The 25,117-nt window shown below is 39.7% G+C and overlaps 1 protein-coding gene across 2 annotated transcripts in view; it reads right to left on the reverse strand.

Moving 5' to 3' along the window:
* Positions 1 to 25,117, reverse strand: part of EXOC4 (exocyst complex component 4) — an 812,900-nt gene that overhangs the window by 49,465 nt on the left and 738,318 nt on the right. For both annotated transcript variants that reach the window (XM_012806281.2, XM_003791609.3), the window contains exons 15-17: positions 24,250 to 24,391; positions 15,618 to 15,796; positions 12,903 to 13,062 (exon numbers count right to left, since the gene is read on the reverse strand). In XM_012806281.2, coding sequence (XP_012661735.1) covers positions 12,903 to 13,062; positions 15,618 to 15,796; positions 24,250 to 24,391 — 481 coding nt within the window. The remainder of the gene's footprint in view (positions 1 to 12,902; positions 13,063 to 15,617; positions 15,797 to 24,249; positions 24,392 to 25,117) is intronic.

The following is a 25,117-nucleotide window of genomic DNA, read 5'->3' on the forward strand; positions in this document are numbered from 1 at the left end:
AGGAAACCAAGAAATGAAAAAGGCAAAATTTTTGAAAACTGAAAAATAAAAATTCTCCTATGCTACATAATTCAAGTTAACAAAAGAAACAGACTCCCCTCCATGGAGCCAGGGAGAAGCTGAAGCTTCAAATGACTGATTTACCACAGTGAGTAATTACTTTATGTTTTTCACAAACATTTGAAACCTATTATTACTTTCAGAATGGCACGCATCAACAGAAGACTGTCACCTAAGGGAGAAATGGGGAACTGGGCTGTAATTAATTTCTGGTCAAATATATCATGAAGCCTTTAATGTTGTCAATAAAAGGCTCTACCCACGAAAAATCCCCAAGCTCTCCCTCCCTCCTCTGTCCCCAGTACCCCAAAATGTTTAATCAGCGCCTCTGTGAAACAGACTGCCTGGAGGAGAATGAGATGCAGTGTTAATGCCTGCTGGAAAGTTGAGGCCACTGATCCACTCCCTCCCCGAGTCAAGAGAGAGAAGTCAATCAAGAGCTGGCCTCTCCTACCACACTTGTTTCTTTTCTCATTTGACTCTATCTGCAATGGAGAGAAATAGATGGTGCGCAATTCTTTGGAGGAATTTAAACATGCAGATGCCGGGCAATGGAAATCATTACCACAGCAACTGAAGCCGATATCGTTAAAGGTTAGAACACAAAGATTTAAGAGTGCCTCCAGGAAAAAGTGAAATGGCTGATCTGAATAAAACCTTTCCATCAGTTGGAAAACCACAGCTCAGCGAAGGAGATGAAGAGCTACAGCAGATGTGACATTTATGTTTTTGAGTACCTACATGTTTATTTTTTGAATTACCATTCCGAGCCTCATAAGACCTGTATAAGTCATGCAAAAGCAGTAGCTAGCTTCTATCTCTGTCTGCCTTGCTCTCCTGTGCGGCGTGGGGTGAGCAAATGCCACCAGCGCGGTCTTGACTATGGAAATAAGCCCATATTACTTCTTTGCTCACTAGTTATACCCACGTGCCTTAGTTTGTCCAGTCGATAAATGTGTGATACATCCCAAAAATCTTTACAGTATCTTTATGGAATTGGATTGGAGCTAATTTCCTTCCTTTTAAAATTCTTTCTGCTGATAGTCTCTTTTGAGAGATCAGAGTTGAGCTCTTGATGTCTCCACCCCATCTTTGGCTCTATACATGGGACAAGTCTAATCTACCAGAGACCTTATAGTTCATCTTCTAGTCCGACCCCTTATTTAACAGGTGAGGAAACTTTAGCCGTGAGAGCTGAAGTGACTTGCTTAAGTTTATGCAACAATAAAGGGTTGAATTTATTAGCCGCCCTCTAGATAAATGAAAGACTATATTTCACTCACTCCAGAGCGGCTGTCTTTTAACAGCACAGGTGTATGCACTTGGGATTAATGATGAAGTTGGCCGGTGCTGTGGACCATGTGTTAGTTCTAATTCGTGGCCTGGTTCCCAGAGAGTGGTCTTGGGCATTAAGTGCTACTGCTCTGGGACAGCCATTTGGAAGGTCAGCAGAAGAGCAGTGAGCAGCACAGAACACCTGATGGCTGAGCAAAACCAACCCTGTAACGCCTACCAAGGTAGCAGGAGCCTGCAGAGCTGTCTACAGTCCAACTGCTAATTAACGTTAATTAAGGCTGCCAGGGATAAGAGCTCAGTGGAAAACAAGCGGGAAAGACAAACAACCAGCCAAATAAAGGAAAAGAAAACGTTTGGGAGCTAAGAATGTAACTTAAAAGTGAAACCATATTTTAATTAAACAAAGCAAAACAGAAACCCAGTATCTACCAGAATGGTAGCCTTACTTCACACGGTATACGTGGACTTTGGGACTGAAGTGACCTAACTTTCAGTCCTAAGCCTACTGTTATGTAAACTGGGAATTTATTTAACTGCTTTAACCTTTAGTTTTTTCACCTATAAAATGTGGTATATGTAGCTACATACAGAGTTTCAGGGAGGATTCAGTGAAGTAATGCAGGTAAAACCTTTACTATAATTCATGACATGTATGAAGTTCAATGACATAATAGTAGTAACAATCTTCTATTCTAATGGCAATATGTCATCATCATCACTGAGAGGAAGTAACCAATTTTGGCCTCTAGGATGATACATACATCTTGTCTTCTAGGAGCTATCCTTGTTTTAGAGAGAGTTTAGAGCTAAAGGTCTATAAGGCTGGGTACAAGCACAATTTCTTGGTAACCTCCTCGTATTTAGCCAAGGCTGCTCTCTAAAACATACATGGGAATTCATATATGCCAAGCATATTTGAAGCCCAAATTACATTCGTAAACATTTTAGACCGTTGACTATGAGCCTATTCCAGAGAAGTAAAGGGGGAAAAAACACCCAGAAACCAAAGCAACAAAATATAATCATGGTAATTAATGACAAGAACTTTCTAAACGTGAAAAGGGAGGACATGCTAGCAAAAATTAGAGCAATGAAATATTGAAAAATGACTACACAAAAACAGGCACATGATGAAGTATTAATTTCAAAGTATAGAAAATCGGGAAAAAACAAAAAGAATTATAAAGAGAGCAACTAATATGGGTCAGAGAGATTGAAGGAGGCAACAAAGCCTTCAGGTGAGTGCTGACCACAGAGTCCATGGTGGCCTGTGAGCCTTCAGAACTCTGGTCTTGTTCTCTTTTGATCAGCAACGGCATAAGCAAAGCAGGAGGTGGGATGGAGCAAAGGACTTCCTGTACACTGGGAAGCGGGTGCACCACGAAGCAGGTGCCGGGAGGGGCTGGATGGGAAGCCTGGCCCTGATGTGGCTTGTCAGGGGTCGAAGCTCTGCTTTTCCAACAATAGCAACTGTGCCCGTCTCCCACTTTTAAGCACCAAAATTTAAACACTACATCTCTATTTAGAAAACAAGAAAGGTCAGCTTCCAGCCTCAATTTTTCCAGTAAGAATTCTAATAGAGTCAGCAAATGTTCATTCTGGAGTTTTAGTCATAGAAGAAGCCTAACATCTTTTCAGTGCAATGAAATTCTTCCCTGGCAGAAAATTTGTCTCGTTGGTTAATTGAATCTCCCAACTACGATGACTACAGACGTATTTCAGAATATATAAATAGCACGACTTGATGAGAGATTTTGGACAAGTCACTTCTGATTTCTGTCCTTGGGATCTTTATTCTATAATAATACCATCAGCCATCTATCCTAATCTCTGGACCATTCCAATGCCAGCATATGTGCTGTGAAGGGAAGACTGCCACTGCCTGCTAATAACCTTGAGGACCCCCAAATATGCACCGACAATATATGTACAAGGCATGGTGACATTAATCAAGCATAATCAAAAGAAATCTTACTTAATCAAAGCCTCACATATGAGATATGCTTATGAAAAGTCAAACATCAACTACAGACAGGCATTTTTTTTTGGAGTCTTAGAAGTTCTCATTGTTCTGGGGTGCTCTACGAATGATATGTAGACCAGAAAGGCACGCTCATCTGCATTCAAGAGTCCTAATTAAACAATTAATTAGAGAGGGATTAACTGTTACAGTGTATGGAATCTATCCTAAGTGTAATAAACAGCCCCCCAAAGGAGATCAGTAGAAAGTTATGTGGCAAAAAGGAGGTAGCAAAGTCGAAGGAAGGTTTAATTAGAGAGACGTGATATTACTTAAATCTACGTACAAAAAATCTTTAAAAAAATTTGCTCAGAGATCAGAAAATATGCAACAAAATCATACAAGACTTTGTTCTACTATTCAATTTTATAAACTGGTATATCTCTTTCTATCAGGCAACAAAAGCTATGTAAACCATCACATTTCCAAATTTACTTGGGTCCCCTAGGAAAATCAGGGCTACCTTTTCATAACTACGAAATTCAGGGGACTTAATAGATTTTTTAAGGACATCATCATTAAAAAGAATTTTTAGCAGCAGACCAATGTCTCCTACAAAATTGATCACAAATCCACATGGTTAATAGTATTGAGTCAAAAATCTGGAGTATTACAGGTAATGCTTGGGAGAGGAACAGGTTACTTTAGGACTGGAAAGGCAAACAAGACCCATGGCAGGGTAAAGCTGGGAGAAAAATAAACAGAGAAAAGGATGCGAAAAATATTGTTTCTTTCTCAGAAACAAAACTGCTCTTCTAGCAAAGCAAAGAAAATTTTATTTGCTGGATGGGGGAGTTTCCTATTTTCAGCCAAGTCACCTCTGTATCTACTTCAGGGGCAGTACCCACGCCTAATTCAGAGGCCCCGACATTCGTCTGCCTGGACGTCTGTGGGTGTTTCCAGTAGGTGGCAGCATGTCATTGCTAATCCCCCTCTATCAAACTACACCCTGGTCACTCCAAATAGAAAAACTCATAACCTTTCCTGAAGAAAACAAAAGTAATGTTCCCAGTGCAGTAGGTTCAGAGGAAATAAGTCTGTGTAAACAGCTCCTCTGGGAGGAAATCAACATTCTCAGCCATGCTAGAGATCATTCCTGGCCTTAGAGAAGGTGCAAGATCAAGGATAAAGCAGGGACCCAAATCAGTGTGTTTAGTTTCTATGCTGGCTTTGTCGCTGTCACCTTGAAGAAGGAATCTGAACGGTTTAGCACAAAGAGAAGTAGGAGGTAATAAATTGAGAAGACGCCTTCAGTTATTCGGAAGGATGCTTTATCAGTGACGGGGAAAGCGATTTCTGTGCAGGCAGAAATGTGGCCTTCCTGAGACGTCCTTTTTGGCCCTTGTCCTTGGAGACCATTCTTTCCCTATCCTCTGCTGGGGCTCCTCTTCATTCACACGCCCTTTACTGTTGGGTGCTCTTCAGGGGACTGTTCCCCACTTACAGTGTTTATCTCCTCTTATGGTTTTAAATAACTCTATGCTAATGATCCCCCAATCAGTTTGTTCAATGCTGGTCTCTTCCCCTTCGAGCTTACATAGCCAGTAGCATATCAGACATCTCCCCTTGGGTGGAAGTCCATAGGCACCTTACACTCATCATAGCCATTGATGACCTGCCCTCCCTCAAACCTACTCCTCCCATAGGTTTATCTTACACAAAGGCATTGTGATTTGGTTAGATGCCCATTTCAGAAACTGGAGTGTCCTTGACACCTTTGTCTTTATTGTCACTATTCAATTGCTCTCCAAATCCTGCCAATGTTTAGTTCCTTCACACTTCTCAAATCTGTCTCCTCCACCCGCCTCAGCATGGATCTAGTTTAAGCCCCTACACATCATTCTCTTTGCAACGACCTTCCAATTGGTTTGCAAGCCCTCCAGTTTTATCTTCCTCAAATCCAAGGCCTACATAGCTGCTGAAATGATCTACCTAGCTGAAAACCTCACTCCTCTACTTAAAGCCCTTCAGTCACCTATAGGATAAAGTCCAAGTGACTTAATACTTCAGAAGTATTTACTGAATGTCTACTACATGCCAGGCCCTGGTCTAGGCCCTGGGGCTACAGCAGGAAACAAAGAGTCCACGCCTCTGAAGTTCATGTTCTACTTAAGGTACACACATAAGGAACAAATAAACAAGTAAATATGAAGTATCAGGTATGTAAAAAAAATAAATGAATCAGGGTAAAGAGAATAGGGAATGCTGATGGGGAAGAAGGCATGTCTTGAAATAGAAGGAGAGAAAGCCTCTGAGAAGGTGGTATCTGTAGTTGTCCCGCGCCAGCACTGACTTCCCCTCTGGTCTCACTTTTCAACATTCCTTCCTGAAACATCCATTCCAGTCCCCCTGAACTGCCCCTTCTCTTCGAAATGGCTCTCTCCCCACCCGGGATAATTCCATTTAAGACCAACATGAAGCATCTTCTCCTTCTCCAAAATATCTTCTTGTATCTCCTACCTCTCAGAATGGATTAGAAAAACTCAATAATAAGCCAGATTATTTCCTTTGCAAAGTTCCCCCATCAATGAGAGTATAAAACTTGGGCTACTCACTTCCATGCCATATCATTTTGGATTTTTAAAGCTTTAAAGGTCAATCTCTTTCCAAAAACATAGCTTTACTGAGATATAATTCACATACCATACAATTTGCACGTTTATAGTATACCATTCAAGCTCTTTTTAAAAAAATAAATAAATTAATTATTTTTTTTTGCTGTTGCAATTTGGCTGGGGCCAGGCTCAAACCCGCTACCCTCAGCACATGGGGCCAGTGCCCTATTCCCTGAGCCGCAGCACATTCAAGGTCTTTTAATATAGTTATAGGATCGTACAACCATTAGCACCATCTATTTTAGAACATTTTCATCATCCCCTAAAGAAATTCTGTATTCATTTCCCCACTTCCTCTCAACCCTCTGGCTCTAAATGACAGCTCATCTACTTTCCATCTTTGTAAATTTGTCTATTTTAGACATTTCATATCAATGAAATATACAATATGCAGTCTTTTGTGACTAGCTTCTTAAATTTACCATAAAGTTTCAGAGTTCACCCTGCTATATTACATATCAGCACATCATCTCTTCTTATGGCCAAATAACATCCATTGTGTGAATCTACCATGTTCTTTGTTGCCCTGAGCAGAGTGCCATGGTATCACAGCTCACAGCAACCTCAAACTTTTCCCGCTTTAGTAGCTCAGACTACAAGAGCCTTTTACAAAGCATGGCTAATAATGTTGCTATGGACATTTTGTGTCTAAACTTTTGTGTGTATGTATATTTCATTTCTCCTGGGTATACACCTAGGAGTGGAATTGCTGGGTCATCTAACTTTATGTTTAGCTTTTTGAGGGACTGAGGAACTGTTTTCCAAGGCAGCTGCACCATTTTGCACATTGCTACCAGCAACAAAGGAGGGTTTCATTTTCTCCACATTCTCACTGGCAATTCTATTGTCTGTTGTTTTGAGTACTGCGTTTCTGGTGGATATAGCGTGGGATCTCATCGTGGTTTTGATTGACATTCCCTATTAATGAATGATGTTGAGCATCTTTTCATGCTCAACATGAATGAGCCACCTGTGTATCTTCTTTGGAGAAATGTCTGGATTCAAATACGCTGCCTATTTTCCTTTGTTAATTGACTTTATTTGTTAGAATAGTTTTAGATGTATAGAAAAAATTGAGAAGATAGTACAGAGTTCCCATTAAGTTTCCTTATTATTAACTTTTGTCATTGATGAACCAATGTCAATATTATTAAATAAAATCCATAATTTTTTTCAGGTTTCCTTAGTTTTTACCTAATGTTCTTTTTTGCTTCCAGGATCCCATCCAGACACCACATTACATTTAGATACTTGATCTTAGCCAAAAGGCTGAGAAGTGATGCACGTTACATTTAGTTATCATGTCTCTGAGTTTCCTCTTGGCAGTGAAAGTTTCTCAGACTCTCCTTTTTTTTTGGTGACTTTGAGAATTTGAAGGACTATAAGCATTTCATAGGAGATCCCTCCATTGGAATCTTTCTGATGTATTTTTCATGATTAGATTGAGCTTATGAGTTTTTGGTAAAGTGTCATTTTCATCATATCATATCAAAGGCCCATACTGTCAACACGATTTATGCATGTTGATGTTGACCTTCAGAAACAAGAGATCATCAGTTTAGTTTCTTTTTTCAACAAAATATGTATTAGGAGAGCCTCATTGCCATTCTTTTCATTCTGTTAATTAGGTTTAGGAATTTAAATGAATATCAGTGTTATTCAAGAACATGGCTACTAACATTTACTGTTTAGCTTTTTTTTTTTTTTTAATTTCAACAGATTTAGGGGTACAAGTGGTTTTTGGTTACATGGATAAATTATATTATAATTTATAGTAGTGAAGTCTTGGCTTCTGGTGTACCCATCACCCCAATAATGTCAATTGTATCCAAGAGGTAATGTTCCCTCACCTCTTTCTAACTCTCCCCCATTCTGAGCCTCTTATGTCCACTCTACCCCTTTGTATGCCCCTGCACAATTTGGTCTTTTGTACATTGCTTAGGAAACACTCTTACTAAATTTATGTCTACCCTGATTACATTAGGCTCTACCATAGAATTGGGTGAGATGCCTCTTCCCAGAGACACACATTTGAAGCTTGTTCTTAGTTTAGGTAAATTGTGTAGGAAGACAAAGGACTATAAACCAAAGCATTTCAGGCCTTTTGTGAAGCCCACCAGGAGGCAGTTCTCTGTCTTGAGCTAATTTAATCTAGCAGCAACATTTGACACAGATGAAAACAACCTCCTCTGAAACACTTCACTTGACCTCCAGGACACAACCCTCTCCCAGTTATCTTCCTATTTATTGGGGTCATCTACTTCCTCTGCTGGTTCTTCAGCACTTCAGTATCTCAACAGAGGGTCCCAGGGCCCAATTCTTGGAAAGCTTCTCTTTTTTTCTCTGTTGTGCTCCTATCTTGATCTCGCCTCCTACCTTTTCTCATGACTTTAAATCTCATCCATATGCCAATGATTCTCAAACTCTTCCCTTCAGCCCAGACCTCTCTTCTGAAGTCTAGGTTTACATAGATTCTTTCCTTTTTATCTCTATTCAGACATCTAATAGGCATCTTAAACCTAACATTTCAACCCAAACTTTTGGTATTCCCTTGCTATCGACCCTCTCCTCTCTACACACTCAACAGGCCTGTACCCTGATCTGGTTCATTTTCATCTCATTTTCACTCCATGCTTTGAATTACCCAGAACAAAAACTTTAGAGTCATTGGTTCACTTCTAATCCCTCAGCAAATCCTAGTCACTCTCCTTTTAAAATATATTCTAATGTGGCCATATCTCATCTTCCTCACTGTTACCATCTTACTTTATGTCACATCTATCTTTCATCCAGAAGATTATTGCCATAGGTTTCTAACAGGTCCTCCTGTTTCTTCCCTTGCCTAGGGTCTGCTTATTTTCAACCGAGCTGCCAGGGTAACTCAGTTCATGGTGCTCTTGTGCTCTAAACACATGAATAGTTTCATACTCCACCCAAAGTAAAAGTCATTGTCATTACAGTAGCCTTCGAGATCCTTGATCTCTTATTCTTTTCCACTTCATCCCTAATGGCCTTTCTGCTGTTTACAAAATGTCAAGCATAGTCCTCCCTGTGGGCCCTTCCCCTGAAGTCCCCTTAGGTTCCCTTTCCTAGTATGTGTGCTCTTTCCCTACATATCCACATGGCTTGCTTCCACGCTTCCTTAGGTTTTTCCTCTAATGTTAATATCTCACTAAGGACTTCCATGAACACTCTAAAATTTCAGATCACCTCCAATACTTCCTGGCACCCTCTATTCTCATCCCGTGCCTAGTTTTTTACCATATCATATATCATCATCTGACATACTTTATATTTACTCATTTTTTAGTTTGTGTCTTGCCCCAAATAATGCGAATTCTATGATAGGAGAGCAGGACTTAGAACCCACACTCAGTAAATATTTGTTGAAGGAATGAAAGCATCGAAGGGTGAGGAAGCTGTCATATGTGTTAGAACTTTTCTCTTGACCCCTTTCTGAACCTTAGTTTTCATTTCCTTACCTTGTCAGATTTAATAATGCGAGACAGCCGTCTGAAGAAGACCAGAATGAAGGGGAACAACTTAAGGAACCATGAAATCTTGAGGGAGGAAAGCAGGAAGTAGGGGAATAAGAGAAATAAAGGATAAAAGAGAGGCGCCTGAAATGATGGAGACAGATACAAAGGGAAAGCGAGGTAGACAGGGAGAACTGAGAAGAAACTCTGGAAAATTCTTTTGGAATAATGGCCTCACTTCAACTAATATATAAAGATTGCCAGATGCGCCATGGGACTTCAATGCTTGAATATACAGACCCCTCTTGTTATGCACTCACCACCTGGACTCCTAGGGGGCTTCAGCAACTCACTTTGGGAAAGACACATGACAGCTCAAGATGATCTGTGATGAAAGGAACTAAAAAAGCACGCTTGCAAAGCCCATCTACTTTCTCGTTCATCGCCAATGATTCTACTGGACAAAGTGTCTTTTTGTCTGACAATTAACAGTGAGGTCAAAAGGGTCAAAACCATAGTAGAGCTTAAGTGATTGTGACCATGAGGACAAGGGCTCTCTGGGCTTCTGGTAATGTTACAGTTTGTCTGTGTCCTTTGCTCACCCAAGATTTACCCTCCTCTCAGGGACTAGTTGGAGGAAATGTGTACATAAAGAGAGAGACAACAAGGCCCGGGTAGAAAACTCAATAGAAACGGATCACTCCAGATTTCTATTTCTCTGTTACATAAAGGTGTGATACTTTCCACTAGCCAGGAAGGTTGCAGAAGTAAAATACTACAAGTGTTTTGCAACTTCTTGTTAAGTAAGTTTTCTGACACGTGGCAACTAGTGATTAATTACTGTGTTAGAAGATAACATTCCTATGGAGATTTGCTGGAAATACAGATGCTGCCCATGCTTGATTAGACATTGCTTAAGGAATGCTGAGGCACACTGCTGCAGCCTATTATTTCTGGCTATTTTGGTATTGCTGTTATATTTATTTTACATAGCTTCAAATTTGATAGAATTGATAGAGCCCATTTTGCAAAACCTGCCCCGACCAAAAACAAGAAGGGGAAAAAAATAAGGCTATAAAATGTGTCTATGTAAGAGCAAGAGAAAATGAGAGAGACAGGGACGATGAATAGCAAGGCTTCATTATTCCTTCTTAACTGCAATGCTTTCTGTCACAAAGAATAAACTGCAAGGCAGATGCTGTTTCTCATAAGCCCCTGAGAAACTGACCCATGTCAGCTGGTCAAAACCTTCAGGGAACTAAAGATAAACCAACTTGTCATTATGCAAGCCCTTCATCAACACCAAAACGGGCCTTGATTTGGGATCTATTCGTTTGTTCAGTACACATAATGAGCACTTCCTCTGGCCCGGCCTCTGAGAGACAACGTTTCAGCCTCTTGGAGCTTACAAGCTAGTCAGGAGATGTCTTCTGAGCCAGGGTCAGATAGGCAGAATCATTCAAGGATGTCTACTTCTGCTGGCCTATTTCCGCTCAAAATCCATGTAAGAGTAAAGAGCCATAGTAGCAGAACCCCTCCCAAGGGGTGACATTCCACTTCCACTTACTTCCTTGAACATAATTCACCAATTCAACTGTGAAAGGCATGACTCGTTGCCATTCAATTATTTCCTGAAGAAACGCTTCATCAGCACCCGATCTACTGATGCCACCCTCAATACTGCTCTGTCAGCATTACATCGTTCAGATGCCACTGTTTTCAGTACGTGTTCAGGCCCCATACTGGCTGCCAAAAATTGTGTTACTTATTTCAGCTAAATAAAAAAAAATCATTTAAAAAAGGATGATTGAATTTAGGAATTATATTCCTCAGAGAATTTGTAACAGTTCTCTGTATCCCTCAGGCCTCCGTGTTCTTAACTTCCCCTTGTCAATGTTATTATGACTAGACTAATTCAATAATGAGATCATTCCCCATAAGAGCGACCAAATAAATGCAGCATTCAGTCACACCTGGCTTCCCTAATCTGAGCAAGGAAGGCTTTCCACCAAATTTAGCCTAAAATGGGAATTTAACAAAAACACAAACACACACCCCCACACACACTTTCCTGCAAACAGGAAGAAAAAAACAAGGAAAGAGAAGGATAGAAAAGCAGAGGAAGAAGAAAGCAATGGAACAAATGGAATAACAGATTTGGGAAGAAAGGTTAAAAATAAACATACATAGTTTATTTTCAAAACAATGATCATAGTGTATAATATTTCATCATTCCTTTAAATGTCCAAGAACTGTCTCAAATTTTCCTAACTTCGCAAGGAATCAAAAAATCAAGAGAAAGATCATAGAAGCACTAAATATTAAATAGGAAAATTCTAGGTTATTAAAAACAAATGACTTCCTAGCCATAAAGACTTCTGTTGGAAAATGAAGGAGTTTATGGGAGAATCCACATATGTATAAACAGCAGTAGACCATGGGGACACTGTGATCATCATCTGTCCCCTTGGAAATTGTTTAAGCTTTTATGAAAGTGCTAGAGGTTTGATGTTTTAAGTTAAGACTAAAAGAAGAGAAGACAAAATTAACTCTCAAATTTGAAAAAGTTATATTACAGGGAAACATGAAAGATTGAGATCAGCAAACTTAGAAAAGGGAAAGGATACTGATGAGTCCCATGTTCCTCCCAGAGGAAATGAGAAGGGGAGACAGGATTCAGTGGGAACAAGAGAGAAGAGATGAGGAAATATACGTAAAAACGCGCTCAATGTTCGTCATTTACAATGAAGAAAAAAATGTGAAAAAAATTCAAATGTCCCAAAATTCGCATGTGATTTAAAAAATAAATTATGGCTCATGTATATCATGAAATAATTGTTCAGGCATTAAAAGTCATGTGGACTATTAATGGAGATGGTAAAAATCATATGTTTTCAAAGAAATATTGAAAATTTTTGCGGACATTGTATCATTTTCGCTGATAAGAAAAAATAATTGAATTCATATAAAATTGTTAATATAGCTCCAATTTTACAAAAGGAGAAATCATATGCACATACAGGTATATGTCTGAAAAATTATACACACACAGATAGCACAGGCACAAAAGCTGGGAGAAAGCCAAACATCAGAGTTTCTAGATCAAAGATTGATGAGTAATGTGTATATTCTTCTTTGTATTTTATCATTCATATTTTATGGAATAAATGTATACACTTTTATAGTCACAAAAAAATTACTGAAGTTTTATAGTAAGAACTTAGGTACACAATAGGAAAAACTACCTGCCTAAGTAATGTCAAACACTCAATAGAATTTTGTAGAATTACCTTCTCTGTGACTGAAGAACATTTATCTCTTTCTTTCTTTCTTAAATTAAACCAATTTAAGTACCCAAAATCCATCTTCAAAAGTGACTTTAAAGGCAACATGGTCTTGGCTTTGGCATAAATGAAGCCCAATCTTCCCTCCTACCTTGCAAAGTCCAAGTCCGCCTCCCGCGACATGGTGATGTTGGTCAAATTCTGCTGAAGAACAAAAATGTTCCTACACATTTTCTTGATGCCGGACTCACTGATGCGCCTGAAGTACTGGGCACCGTTGATGAGGATGCAGGAGATCAAGTGGCCCAGGCCTGAGGGATCAGCACAGAGCAGTGGGGAGAAAACAGAAGACAGATCAGGGGCATCCTGCAGAGACTTGAGCACGGAATTGCCATCTTGTAATGCTCTATAAATGTAATTGACCAAAGAAATGTAAGACCTGCTGATCTTACAATAATGTCAGATTTGTGGCTATAGTAGTTATAAATGGGTACACAGCCACAGATCTGGTGTGGGCATGTACACCCACTGCCACCATGGAAAGGGCCTAGAGAACATGCCAGGTTGTTGTATAAACTAGTACGGTGTGGGGGAACTCCTGCTTTCCTGAATACACAAGGGGGAAGCAGGGAAGAACACATGTACATACAATGATCTATTTGGCCTCTCCTTCCTCCTACAAAATAGAGGAGGATACTTTTGGCTCAAAAGTTCACTGAGAACCTACATAAGTAAAAATAAACCAATAAGAAATCAGGCATTGGCAATAATGCTAATATGCTTCAACACTGACACATAAAAATAGATCAGCAAGAAACTGGGTTACTGACAATAATGCTAACGTGCTCCAACATTGGCAATGGGGTATATTTCCAAAGTGGTCAATTGGAGACAGTGTAATCAGAGGTAAAGGGTGAGGGAGGCAGATGGTACATTGGCTGTTGAGTTTGTGTGAGATACCTATGGACACTTCCGGGCTCCTGTAAGTAGTTTGTTATTACATCTGAAGGGTTGTCTGTGGTCCACGAAATTTAGCAAAGGGCAGCTCAGGACATCAACAAACTTAGAAGTCCCTTTCAGTATCTCCCATGTAATTAAGTTGAGAAATGTTGGTGCAGAACAACGTGAAGCACATATGGGTTGCTATTTTTTAAAGTTAAATTTCAACTCTAAGTGCAATTCAGTAAACGTGTCTTCCTTTTTTTTTTTTTTTTTCGTATTCTTGCAAAGTTGGACTCTAGGAGGACATTTTCCTAGGAATTCTAAAGCTGGTCTGACTTGTCCCAAGCAGTCTCCTATTCCTGTTGTTTTTCCTCTTTGGAAGTCATAGTCCCTTTGTGGGGGACTCAAAGGTTCAGATACAAGTGCTGAGCTAGTCTTCAAATTCAGTGGCTTCCCATGTCTTCAAAATGAGTTTTCTCTAGATTAAGGAGGAAGTAGAAACAAGGGAGGAGGATGTATTCTCCTGCGTCAGCTACACTGACCCAAGGTTGCCTCAAGACCACAAACTTGCCTGTGCTACTAAGTGAAAGGGAAAGAAAAAGGATTATACTTTTATAAATGCACTGGATGGTACATTTAAAGCTAGACAACTTATTTCCATGATAAATCTCTGAAGGTCAAGTTTGGTATCATTCTTCTGAGTCCATAATTTCAGATATAATTTTTTTCTGCTATGGTAAGATACGGTCTGCCCAAAGTGCAGGCAATAAGGGGGTACACTGTTTGTAGAGAAGAAGAAATAATAATAAATGATAAAAAGTATATTAAAGAAATACATTTTCTAATATGAATGGTGATACTCAGGGCTGAGAAGAACCACAGTCAAGAGCAAAGAGGAAACGATGTATTAAGAGAAAAGTGAATCCCCAGATGTTCACTGCAGCTTCAAGATGCAGCGTGTTCCATAGGTGGCCCCAAATTCACAGTGCCATGGGGCTGACTAATAGCTAACCCTTTATTCACTTACATTTTTTGGCTAAGGTCTTTCAGGGATATACCCCATCAGAGAACCTCCATCTTTAAAATGTAATGGGGAAATAGAATTTGGGGTGTGTGTGTCCTAATTTGTTAGAATATAACTGTTTTATAAATCAATCAGGGGTCACGCATTGTCAGAATCCTGTGGTCAGTGTACCTTCCTAATTGTTTAAAATAGTACTGGTTTTATTCTGTGAGAGAACAGAGATGCTTTTGGCATCTAGGTATACAGACAAAGAAACCAAAACAAATAAAAAGGGAATATAATTTGAAATCCTAACAGGGGGCCTGTGGGTGAAATTTGTCAAGAAAAATATTCGGCTGGCAGCACATTTTTGAAAATTGAGAAGATAAATGTCTTTAGACGGTACTTGTTGTCTCTCATCCCCTTCCTTGCCTGCCCGCCCCTGCAGACGTCTATGGATGCGGCCTTCTCAAACATCTCTCCTAATGGGACACTTCTGTTCCTTCTGATGATAATGTACTCTGTGAGAAAACTTCCCATTCCAGTGATAATTTTAGCCAATAAGGGGTCTTTCAGGATTCTCTCCTCCTTGTGTCTGTGTGTTTTCTTTTTCTTTTATAAGTGCCTCTTGAGTTAATTTACGGCCCACTCTACATATTCGCTCAAATCTCATGAGTGGCATGTCAGGGAGGCAGCCATCTGCCTTATCTTGGATTAAATCTCCTTATCAACCAGGAGCAGATGGCAGCCATATTGTTGTCTACCTAGTCATACACAGAGAGGCCAGGTATTGCAGACTTAGTTCAAACAAACAAGCCAACACACAACTTTTTCTACAAGTTTTAAACTTCAACAATATAGAGTCTCAGGAGAACCTCCACCCTCCCTTCCTTTTAAAGCCCCAGAGACAGGGGGTCTGACCTTCGAAAATATATTGGAACTTGTGCTGCTGAAGGCTGGCGCTCATGGCTTCTTCAATGGCGCTGATATCTTTGTTAAGCTTAACCACGAGAGGGTCATAATCCATACTTTCCACATTAGCAACAATGGCATAGTTTCCCTCCTTGGCAAGAGGGATGAGATAGTGGAAACAGTGAACCCTGAAAAAGAGAGAGATGGGGAGAGCAGTTAATAATAGATCTTTCCAGTGAGGATAATGTTCATCTTGGGACAGAGAACTTGTAACCGTTTATGTAAACTACTTCCCACCTTTTTAACCAGAATGGCGTTTTAGTTCCTCTATAGAACACTTGAGTGATCTGGAACAAGTTGGCTTCTATGATTTTTGGTTGTTTAATCCATATAGTGTTGCTGAGGAGTTCTAAAATGCTTGTGAATGCCAGGATTGCACACAAAGTATGAAAAGCATTACACATGTACCCTAAAACACATGCTATCATAACGGAAATGAGAGGCAGAGTTTACAGATCTTAAAAGGGTAGGTTTTTATTTTATTTTATTTTTATTGTTGGGGACTCATTGAGGGTACAGAAACCAGGTTACACTGATTGCATTTGTTAGGTAAAGTCCGTCTTACAATCATGTCTTGCCCCCAAAGTGTGTGGCACACACCAAGACCCCACCCCCCTCCCTCCTTCCCTCTCTCTGCCCCTCCCTCCTTCTTTCTCTCTCTGCTCTCCCCTTCCCCCACACCCACCATGTCATTAATTGTCCTCATATCAAAATTGAGTACATAGGATTCATCTTCTCCATTCTTGTGATGCTTTACTAAGAATAACGTGTTCCACTTCCATCCCGGTTAATACAAAGGCTGTAAAGTCTCCATTTTTTTTTAAATGGTTGAATAGTATTCTATGCCCACCAACCCAGGAATAGATTAACAGAGACACTACTCTGGCTTCGATTCCCAGTGCCAGCATTTACTAGCTGTATGACTTTAGGCAAGTTACTTAATCTCTCTGTGCCTCAGTCTCCTTCCCTGTGAAATGTGGGTGATAATAACACTGACATCATGAGGGGCTGTGAGGAACAACTACGTATGTAGGGGCACAGACTGAGTGCAGGGTAAGTGTTGGCTGTCATTACTAGACTTATTATTATTACATTTATTAGTTAAATAAATCACTTTCTGAAAATCTATGCATTTGTTACAAACAACGGTAGGCCCTGGGAATAGAAAACAGTTTGTACCCTTAAAGGTGTCATAGCCTAGTGGGGCAGATCAAGAAAAAACAACTAAAAGAGACCTGGTGTCACTCTGAGCGCATCTATACAGGATGCCATGGAATCTGCCATAGAGTATCAGAAAAAGTCCATGACAGGAGGTGACACTTGAGTCTCACAGAAGGCATCTGAGTGAGCCTGAGGAAAGAGGGCATTTCTGTGTTCAAATGGCCTTGGGTTTTTTCTAGCACATATCAGTAGCTGCTGAAGAAGTCTGAGGGAAGTAAGGAATGGCTACACCTCCAGAGCTTTTTAAAGTTGGAATGAAAGTAAGTTTCAGCCCAAATTCTGCCACTCATACAGGGATTTACTTTGAGTGAGTGGGGGGAACTCAAAATACAAATAAATAAAAAACTGCCATTCATTGGCAGGCACAGTTCAAACACACTGAGCTGTAAGCTCAGTACAGTCCTAACTCTCTGTCTTTTCAGGTGCCATGTCTAATTTTGCATGGAAGGGTCTCTGTGGGTTGAGAGGATGATAATCCAGAGTCAGGCTTCTGTAATCCCCATCGCTGGCATCAGGAACAAGAAATACTCCTACACAAATGGCTACAAAAGCCTTGGGCACCATCCCTAATGATGCAACCACAGACTTTGCTTGTCATCTTTCCTTTTCAAAAGTCAGGCTTACTGAGAAATAATTTACAAACAGTAAAACCCTCCATTTCAGTGTACAGTTCTGAGCTTTGACAAACACACCACACTTGAACAACCACCACCAAATTACAGGACATGACTATCACCTCCAAAATTCCTTGTGCCCCTCTGCAGTCAATCCCTGCTCACCCCTAGGCCTTCAGCGACTACTGATTTATTTTCTATCCCTATAGTTTTTTTTTTTTTTGTTTCCAAAAGGAGATATAGATGGAGCAATTCAGTATGCAACCTTTTGGGTTTGGTTCTTTTGTTTTGCACAAAGCACTTAAGATTGACCTATGTTCCATTCACTCCTTTTCATTGCTGACCAGCGTCCCACTGAATGGATATACCAGTTTATCCATTCACCAGGTGACATTTAGGTTGCCTCTAGTTTTGGGTGGCTATGAATACAGCTACTTCATCTATGAGCATACAGGTTTTTCTATAAATAGGCATAGAAATGTTCATTTCTCTGGGGAAAATTCCTAGAAGTCAGGTTGCTGGATCATATAGTCAGTGTATGTGCAATTTTATGAGAAACTACCAAACCATTTCCCCGAGAAGCTCTGCCATTTTGCTTTCCTACCGGCAATGTACAAGAGTTCCAGCTGCTTGGCGTCCTTACAGGCACTTGGTGTTGTCAGTTAAAAAAATTTTTTCTTTGGTCATTTTAATAGACGTGTAGTGTCATCTCACTGCATCTTTACTTTGTATTTTCCTACTGACTATTAACGTTGAGCATATTTCATTGCTCATTTTCTATCTACATATCTTTAGTAAAGTACACTTCGTATCATTTGCCTAATTTTTAAAATTGGGTTGTTTTCTTATTATTAAGTATCAAGAGTTCTTTATATACCTGGATATAAGTCTTTTGTCAGATATGCATCTTGCAAATTATTTTCTCCCTCCCTGTGGCATGTGTTTTCATTGCAGCAATGTCTTTGGAAAGAATGGATTTTAATTTTAATGAGTTTCAACTTATTTTTTTCTTTTATGAGTGGTGCTTTGGGTGCCATGTTAAGACATCTTTACCTAAACAAGGTCACCAATGTTTTCTTCCTATATTTTTTCTAGAAAGTTTAGAGTTTTAAGTTTTACATTTAGTTCCATGATCCATTTGGAGCGAAATTTTTTAATAGGATGTGTTATATTCTTATCAACTATTCCTGCAAGAGAATCCAAATATTATTATTGTTCATTTTCACTGATAGGTTCTCATCCTAACAGATGTTAACTAATGACTAATATAAGAAATAAAAACTCTTTCTGACATTCACGTACTGATTGATAACATGCACAGTTTTGATCCGGATACCAGTTCTTTCTAGCACATATTAGCAGCTACTGAGGACGTCTGAGGTAGGTAAGGCATGACTACTCCTTCACAGCTTTTATAAGCTGGAATGAAAGTAAGTTTCAGTCTAAATTCTGCTGGCAGTGGTTGTAGTAGGTGATGAACCCTGGGGTAGGATTCCTGACTAGGGCAACTGATGGCTACTGTGGTTGAAATTTAATCTAAATCACGCTTAGTTAGATATAAAAATTTAGCATCTACACTAAAGTATTTTTTAAATTAAATTACAGACAGTATGATCCCAGACAATGGGGAAAGCTTGTAACAAGGCACGAGGCTGAGAATGAAGGATGGTTCTGTGAAATCCCGAATGGCTCCTTTCTATACACAAGTCACAACAGAGGCATGGGGTGAAACTGGGGAGATGGGCTGGGGCCAGGTTACCTTAGACGTTGGAGGCCATCTAGAAGGTCTGGACTTTATTTATTCTAGGAGCCATAGGTAGCCTCAGGAACGTTTTAAGAGGTAAATGATATAATCAGGTCAGAGCTTTGGCAAGTTCACTCTGGCACAGTATGAATGGATTAAGGATAAGAGAATGGAAGTAGAGAGACTAGTCAGGAAATTCTTGTGAATTGGAGATGAGGCATTATAAGATTCTGACGCTATTGGCAGAGAGGAGAGATCACCACTGTCTAAGATACTGTCTTCTTCTTAGCAAGGGATTGGAGATAAAAAAGAAATTAAAATAGTAATCACTGACTGTCAAATTTGAATAAAGTTTTTTTTTTTCTTTTAAATTCTGGCATTTTGCCGCTGACCTTAACCTGACTTTGGCATTTAAGGCTTTCTGTAAACACTGTTGATTACACAGCAGGATGGTTGATTTTCAGAAAGTGTACGCTTAGGATCCCAACAGTGACAGGCAGTTGCTGCTGAACCCACATAGAGCCCTCCTGGTGGTGACAAGAATCAGCTGATAAAGGTGACATTCTTGGCATCTTGGATTCCAATGGCAACTTACTTTTCTTCTTCTAAAGATCAAATAGGAAAAAACCTCAACAAGTTTTAATGGTTTCACCACATCTTTCATCTCTTGGGGGGATCATTTGCCTTATGCTTCAAACTGTGGAAAGGAGCTGCTGGGTGGTTAAATATGACTACAGTAACATGGGTAAAATGTCTAATGCTCTTTGGATGGGTCCTTCAGCACAGAATCTGCTACATTTGAGAAGATTTTTTGGTTTGAACTTTAACAACATGAAAGAAAAATGTAAGTTGTGGATATGAAGATATTTTTGGAAATAAAATATATTTTTGGCATTTGAAGTTATTCTGGGCATTTTAGTAGCTTATCCCATTAATTGGTATCCGTGATTTTCTTTTCCTGTTCTAACTGTGCTCTCTCAGCTAAAAGTACTAGAGACAATAGCTACCCAGATGCCTCTTCATGACATCAGCTCCTGGACCATGGGGCCTGCGTTCTAATTCTCTTTCACAGCAAGATGGGAATGAAATAAATGTCAGTTGATTATGATGACAAAGATGACGCTGGCCATGGTTTTTGTACTTCTTAGATACATGCAGTGGGCTGACAAGTAGACTACTTTGTGAACATAGAATCTAAAAACTAATTCATTTTGTTTAAAGAGCAATAGGCTTTGTTTGGGGAAATAGCACTTATTTGATTTGGGTTTGGTTTCAAACCAAATTCTTAAGAATCAAGTTTCTGGTGAGCACCTAAAATGTAACAGGACCGCTTCAGGTTCAGAGGTGAAACAGTGAACAAAGTGTACCTGGAAAGGCTGATGGTTTCTTCCACAGCCTGGCACCCCGGGTACCCAGAGCACTGAGCAGTTGCCTCTATTCTAGTGGGTTACACTACAGTGTCCTGATTTGCGTGAGACTTGTCTTATTCATTTCACATGAACGAAATGAATAAGAATGTACAAACCACAGAAAAAAAAAGGTTGATAATGTGACAGGGACAGACAAGTGTGCCCACATTCACTGTCTGAGCCATACATGACTATTCTGTTGGTTTCGTGTACCATTGTTTAAAAGGAACAAAAACAAAATGGTACACACTAATAAGAGAGCAGTGTCCATGCTGCAAATATGTTAGTAAGGGGGAGAAAATTTAATTTAGAAAAAGAAAATTTAAAAAACCCCATGTATCCTAGTAGAAGTCCAGGAAAGATAATTCTGCACCTAGGACTCTAAAATCCAGTCTCTTTCGGTTATTCATTCTTAAAATTACCTTTTTCTGTTTTTCAACTATTATTGGAGGAGACATAGCAATGGGTGCTATAGCGCTGTATGGTTTCTTGTAAAATTAATAAATAATGACTAAAACATGTTCAGCTTTATTAGGAATAGTATCGCCAACATGTACAAAAACAAAAAGAGCAGAATAAGGGGTAAGGATTTAAAAGACCTTTCTCAAATGTGTTGCAAATAGCCCGTTTGGGATTAACTACATTCCGAGTAGACAGTTCTGAATGTATAATCCATCATGTAACCACACAATCAATAGTATAAATTCTAGCAGTTGTGATAGTAATTAAATTGGTGTTCCCTTGTTTTTCTTGGCAACTCAAGTAACAGAAGCATCAGAACATTACTGGGTGTTTTGCACTTTCGTCTTCCCATTGGGTTTATCTATTCATAGAAAACCCCTGATTTATTTCACTGTCTGCTTGTAAATAAATAGAAAATATATCTAAAAAATATCGCAAAACAAATCAGAACACATACAGAAAGAGACCTTGTTTCTGGACAGCTTAATGTAAGACATAAGATCAGAAATAACACTAAGTAAATCGATCCCAAAGGTGTAATGCCACTTCTCCCATTCCATTCACAAGGAGCCCACGAAGAATAAAGAGGTTCCTTCCTGGACAAGGTAATGAAGAGTGAAAACAGCACGTGACACACAACAGGCGTGACATGAACATCCCTGGCAGAAACCCAAGTTCTAGATGGAGTCCAGACATACTCCAAGAGCAAAGATGTACTTACATCATTAAAGCCTAAATTGAGTAAAGGCTGCAAATGAAAATATTTTACCAACTTTAATAGTGTTCCAAAGTAATACAGAACACAATGCATTACCACGCCATACACTCTCTGATCCTGACGTTTTGAAAGTTTACTGTCTGTTTGACATGACTATCTGAAAGTTAAATAAACATCTCCAGTGGTCCATCTCTAAAATGAAATTCTTAGTTTATACTCTCCACCCCAATCTTTCCGTTAATGCCCCTCACCGTTGACACAGTTGCTCTAGCCCTCCAACCGCTGGTTTTCCTTGAGTCCTTTCTTTCTCTCACTGCCACCAGCCCCTGTGCCCAATCCACCCTATCAACAAAATTTAGCAGCTCGGCCTTCAGTACATGTCCCAAATCCAACACTCTTCACACACCCACCTCTGCCACCCTGGTGCTCACAAATAGTCTCAACTGGTCACCCCTGTTTCTATTCACAGTTCTCCCTGCAATTCCTTTTGTATCTGATAGCCAGAGTGATCTTTTAAGGAAGTTAATTAATTAGCATTTCTCCCCTGCTTAAAACCCTCCTATGGATTCTTAATGCCCTGAGATTTATTGCACCTGAACGGTGTGGTCTGTAGGACCCTGCACTGTATCTGGCTTCATGACCCTACAGGATCAGACTCAAGCCTGTCTCCAGGACCTTATTCCTCCAGTTTTCCCCACCATCTTGTTCATCAGGATGCAACCCCACCGGGCTCCTCTCTGCTCCTTAAAACCCGCCGAGCTTGATTTTGTTTCAGGATCTTTATGAGTGTTGCCTCCTCTGTGTGAAACTCTCTTCCTCTAGATGTTTGTGGAGATGGCTCCTTCTTATTACTTGGTTACAATCCTGATCCCCTTCTTGGGCAACTCAACCCCAGCCAGTCTCAGCACTGTCCAGGATGACACGACTGGCCACACGGCTGCTGAGCATTTGAAATGTGACCAGTCCAAATTGTGATGTAAAGTATAAGTACAAACTATTCAGATTTCAGAGGCTTAGGGCAAAAAATACAAAACATCTCATTAATCATTTTTACATTACATAAATGTTAAAATGATAACATTTTAGGTATACTGGGTGAACTAAAATGTATTATTATAATTCATTTCACCTGTTTCCCTCTACTTTTCCAAATGTATTAGAAAATTTAAAATTACCTGTGGCTTGCATTTATAGTTCACCTTAGCTCCTATTAAGTATCACTGCTTGATTTGATTATTATATTTTATTATTTTAGTCAAACTTATCTAACATTATCTTTTTTGTTTACGCATTGGCTGTTTCCCTCCAGTAGAATGTAGTTCCCTGAGAGCAAGGACCTGGGATTTTTCTTTTCATTGCTGGAACCTGATTTTTAGAATACTATATAGCACATAAAAGGTACTTGATGCATATTTGTTGAATGAATAAATGAATGAATGAACACACGAAGACTTCTTAGTCCTTTCTTCTATCTGTTTCCACGTGTACAATAATAGAGGCTTTTAAAGCTAATCAGAACATTTCTATAAGAGAGGGAAGAAGGATCCAAGAATATGGTACTTTTGAAATCACCTCTGGAATTATTACTTAATCTCTCCATTTGGGTTTTAAGTTCCTTGCAGGAATCATGATTCTTAGATTTGTATACTATCTTCTTGACTAGCAGAGGACCTTAGTAAAAATACCAACAACAAAAAAGTCATCATAATTGCAAAGCTACCATATTTTGAGCCATTACTGTTTGGCTGACATTGTGCTAATTATTTTTTATTTCCTTTATAAGATCTTTATACTTTATACAAGAAATCACCACTTCTATTTTGAAGATGAGGAATCTGAGGGTTTGTAAAGCTAACTGACTGACCTAAGATCACCCAGCCAGTTGGTATAGGCATTCAAATCCAGGTCATTTTTTTTTTTTTTTGAGACAGAGCCTCAAGCTGTCCTCCTGGGCAGAGTGCCATGGCATCACAGCTCACAGCAACCTCCAACTCCTGGGCTCAAGCGAGTCTCCTGCCTCAGCCTCCCAAGTAGCTGGGACCACAGGCGCCCGCCACAACGCCTGGCCATTTTTTGGTTGCAGCCATCATTGTTGTTTGGCGGGCCCGGGCTGGGGAGTCGAACCCGCCACCCTAGGTGTACATGGCTGGCGCCCCAGCCGGTTGAGCCACAGGTGCCGAGCCCAAATCTAGGTCATTTTGATTTCATGGGCCATGCCGACTCTGAATCACCCCACTCACAATATAGCATGTGTTCAAATACTTGAAGAGTAACTAAATGAGGCTAAAAATCACTTTCAGTGTAAAAAAAAAAAAAAAGGACAACATAATAAGGACAAAAATTATGGTGATCCTCCCCAGAAGTAAGTACATGATTTATGAATCACAGAGTCCTGTGCTTTGGCATGTCATACCTCACTTCCAGATGTAAGACCAGCAAGCAGCGGTCAGCCATGTCCTGGAACGATTTGGCAAGTTCTCCCAGGGTCTGCATGATCTGCTCTGACACTGGGGGAAGATCCATGTTCACGTGGCCATCTTGAGCAGGAGAAAGCACTGAGAAGAGGGGTGAGGACAAAACACCAATCATTTCATTAGGCGGCAAGAGATTTTTTTGAAATAACATGTTATTTTGTTCACCTTGTTGTTTTTTTCCAATTTGGCTGATACCAGTGTTGGCAGTATTAGAAGCCCAAGATGTAATACCTTGTTTCTACATTTGGTTAAACCTAGAAGCTTAGCTCATCTTTACATTTCACAGAATGACAGAAAAAGAACCTCAGGGTTGGAAATGGCCTTAAGAGTCACGTGGTCCAATCACTTGTGTCTTTTGTGCATTTTCAGGTGTCTGTTCAGCTTCTGGTTGGACGCTCACAAATGCTAGTGAAAAGAAATAGCTTTCCAGGAAGCCTACTCCATCCGTGAAAGATTTGACCATGTCATGCCAGGCCAACATCTGTCTTCATTCACTTCTAATCACTGACTCTGATTCTCTAACTCTGCAATCATTTTCATATTTGTTAGTGCTTCATGTACTGAAGATACCTCTTTTAGCTTCCGTGAAGGCTTCCTTTTTCCAGGCTAACTGTCCATAGTTCTTTGATCATTTTCCAATGACTAGATTGAATTATTTTGTAATTCTCAAAATTTACAGTCAAAATATTCTAGTTTTTTTTTCTTTTTTTAATTATTAAATCATAGCAGTGTACATTAATACTATCATGGGGTACAGTGTACTGTTTCTGTATACAATTTGAAATACTTTCATCCAACTGGTTAACA

Source organism: Otolemur garnettii, unplaced genomic scaffold (genome assembly GCF_000181295.1).
Source record: "Otolemur garnettii isolate 467f Iridium unplaced genomic scaffold, OtoGar3 scaffold00049, whole genome shotgun sequence".
In the NCBI taxonomy this organism is placed as follows: Eukaryota; Metazoa; Chordata; class Mammalia; order Primates; family Galagidae; genus Otolemur; species Otolemur garnettii.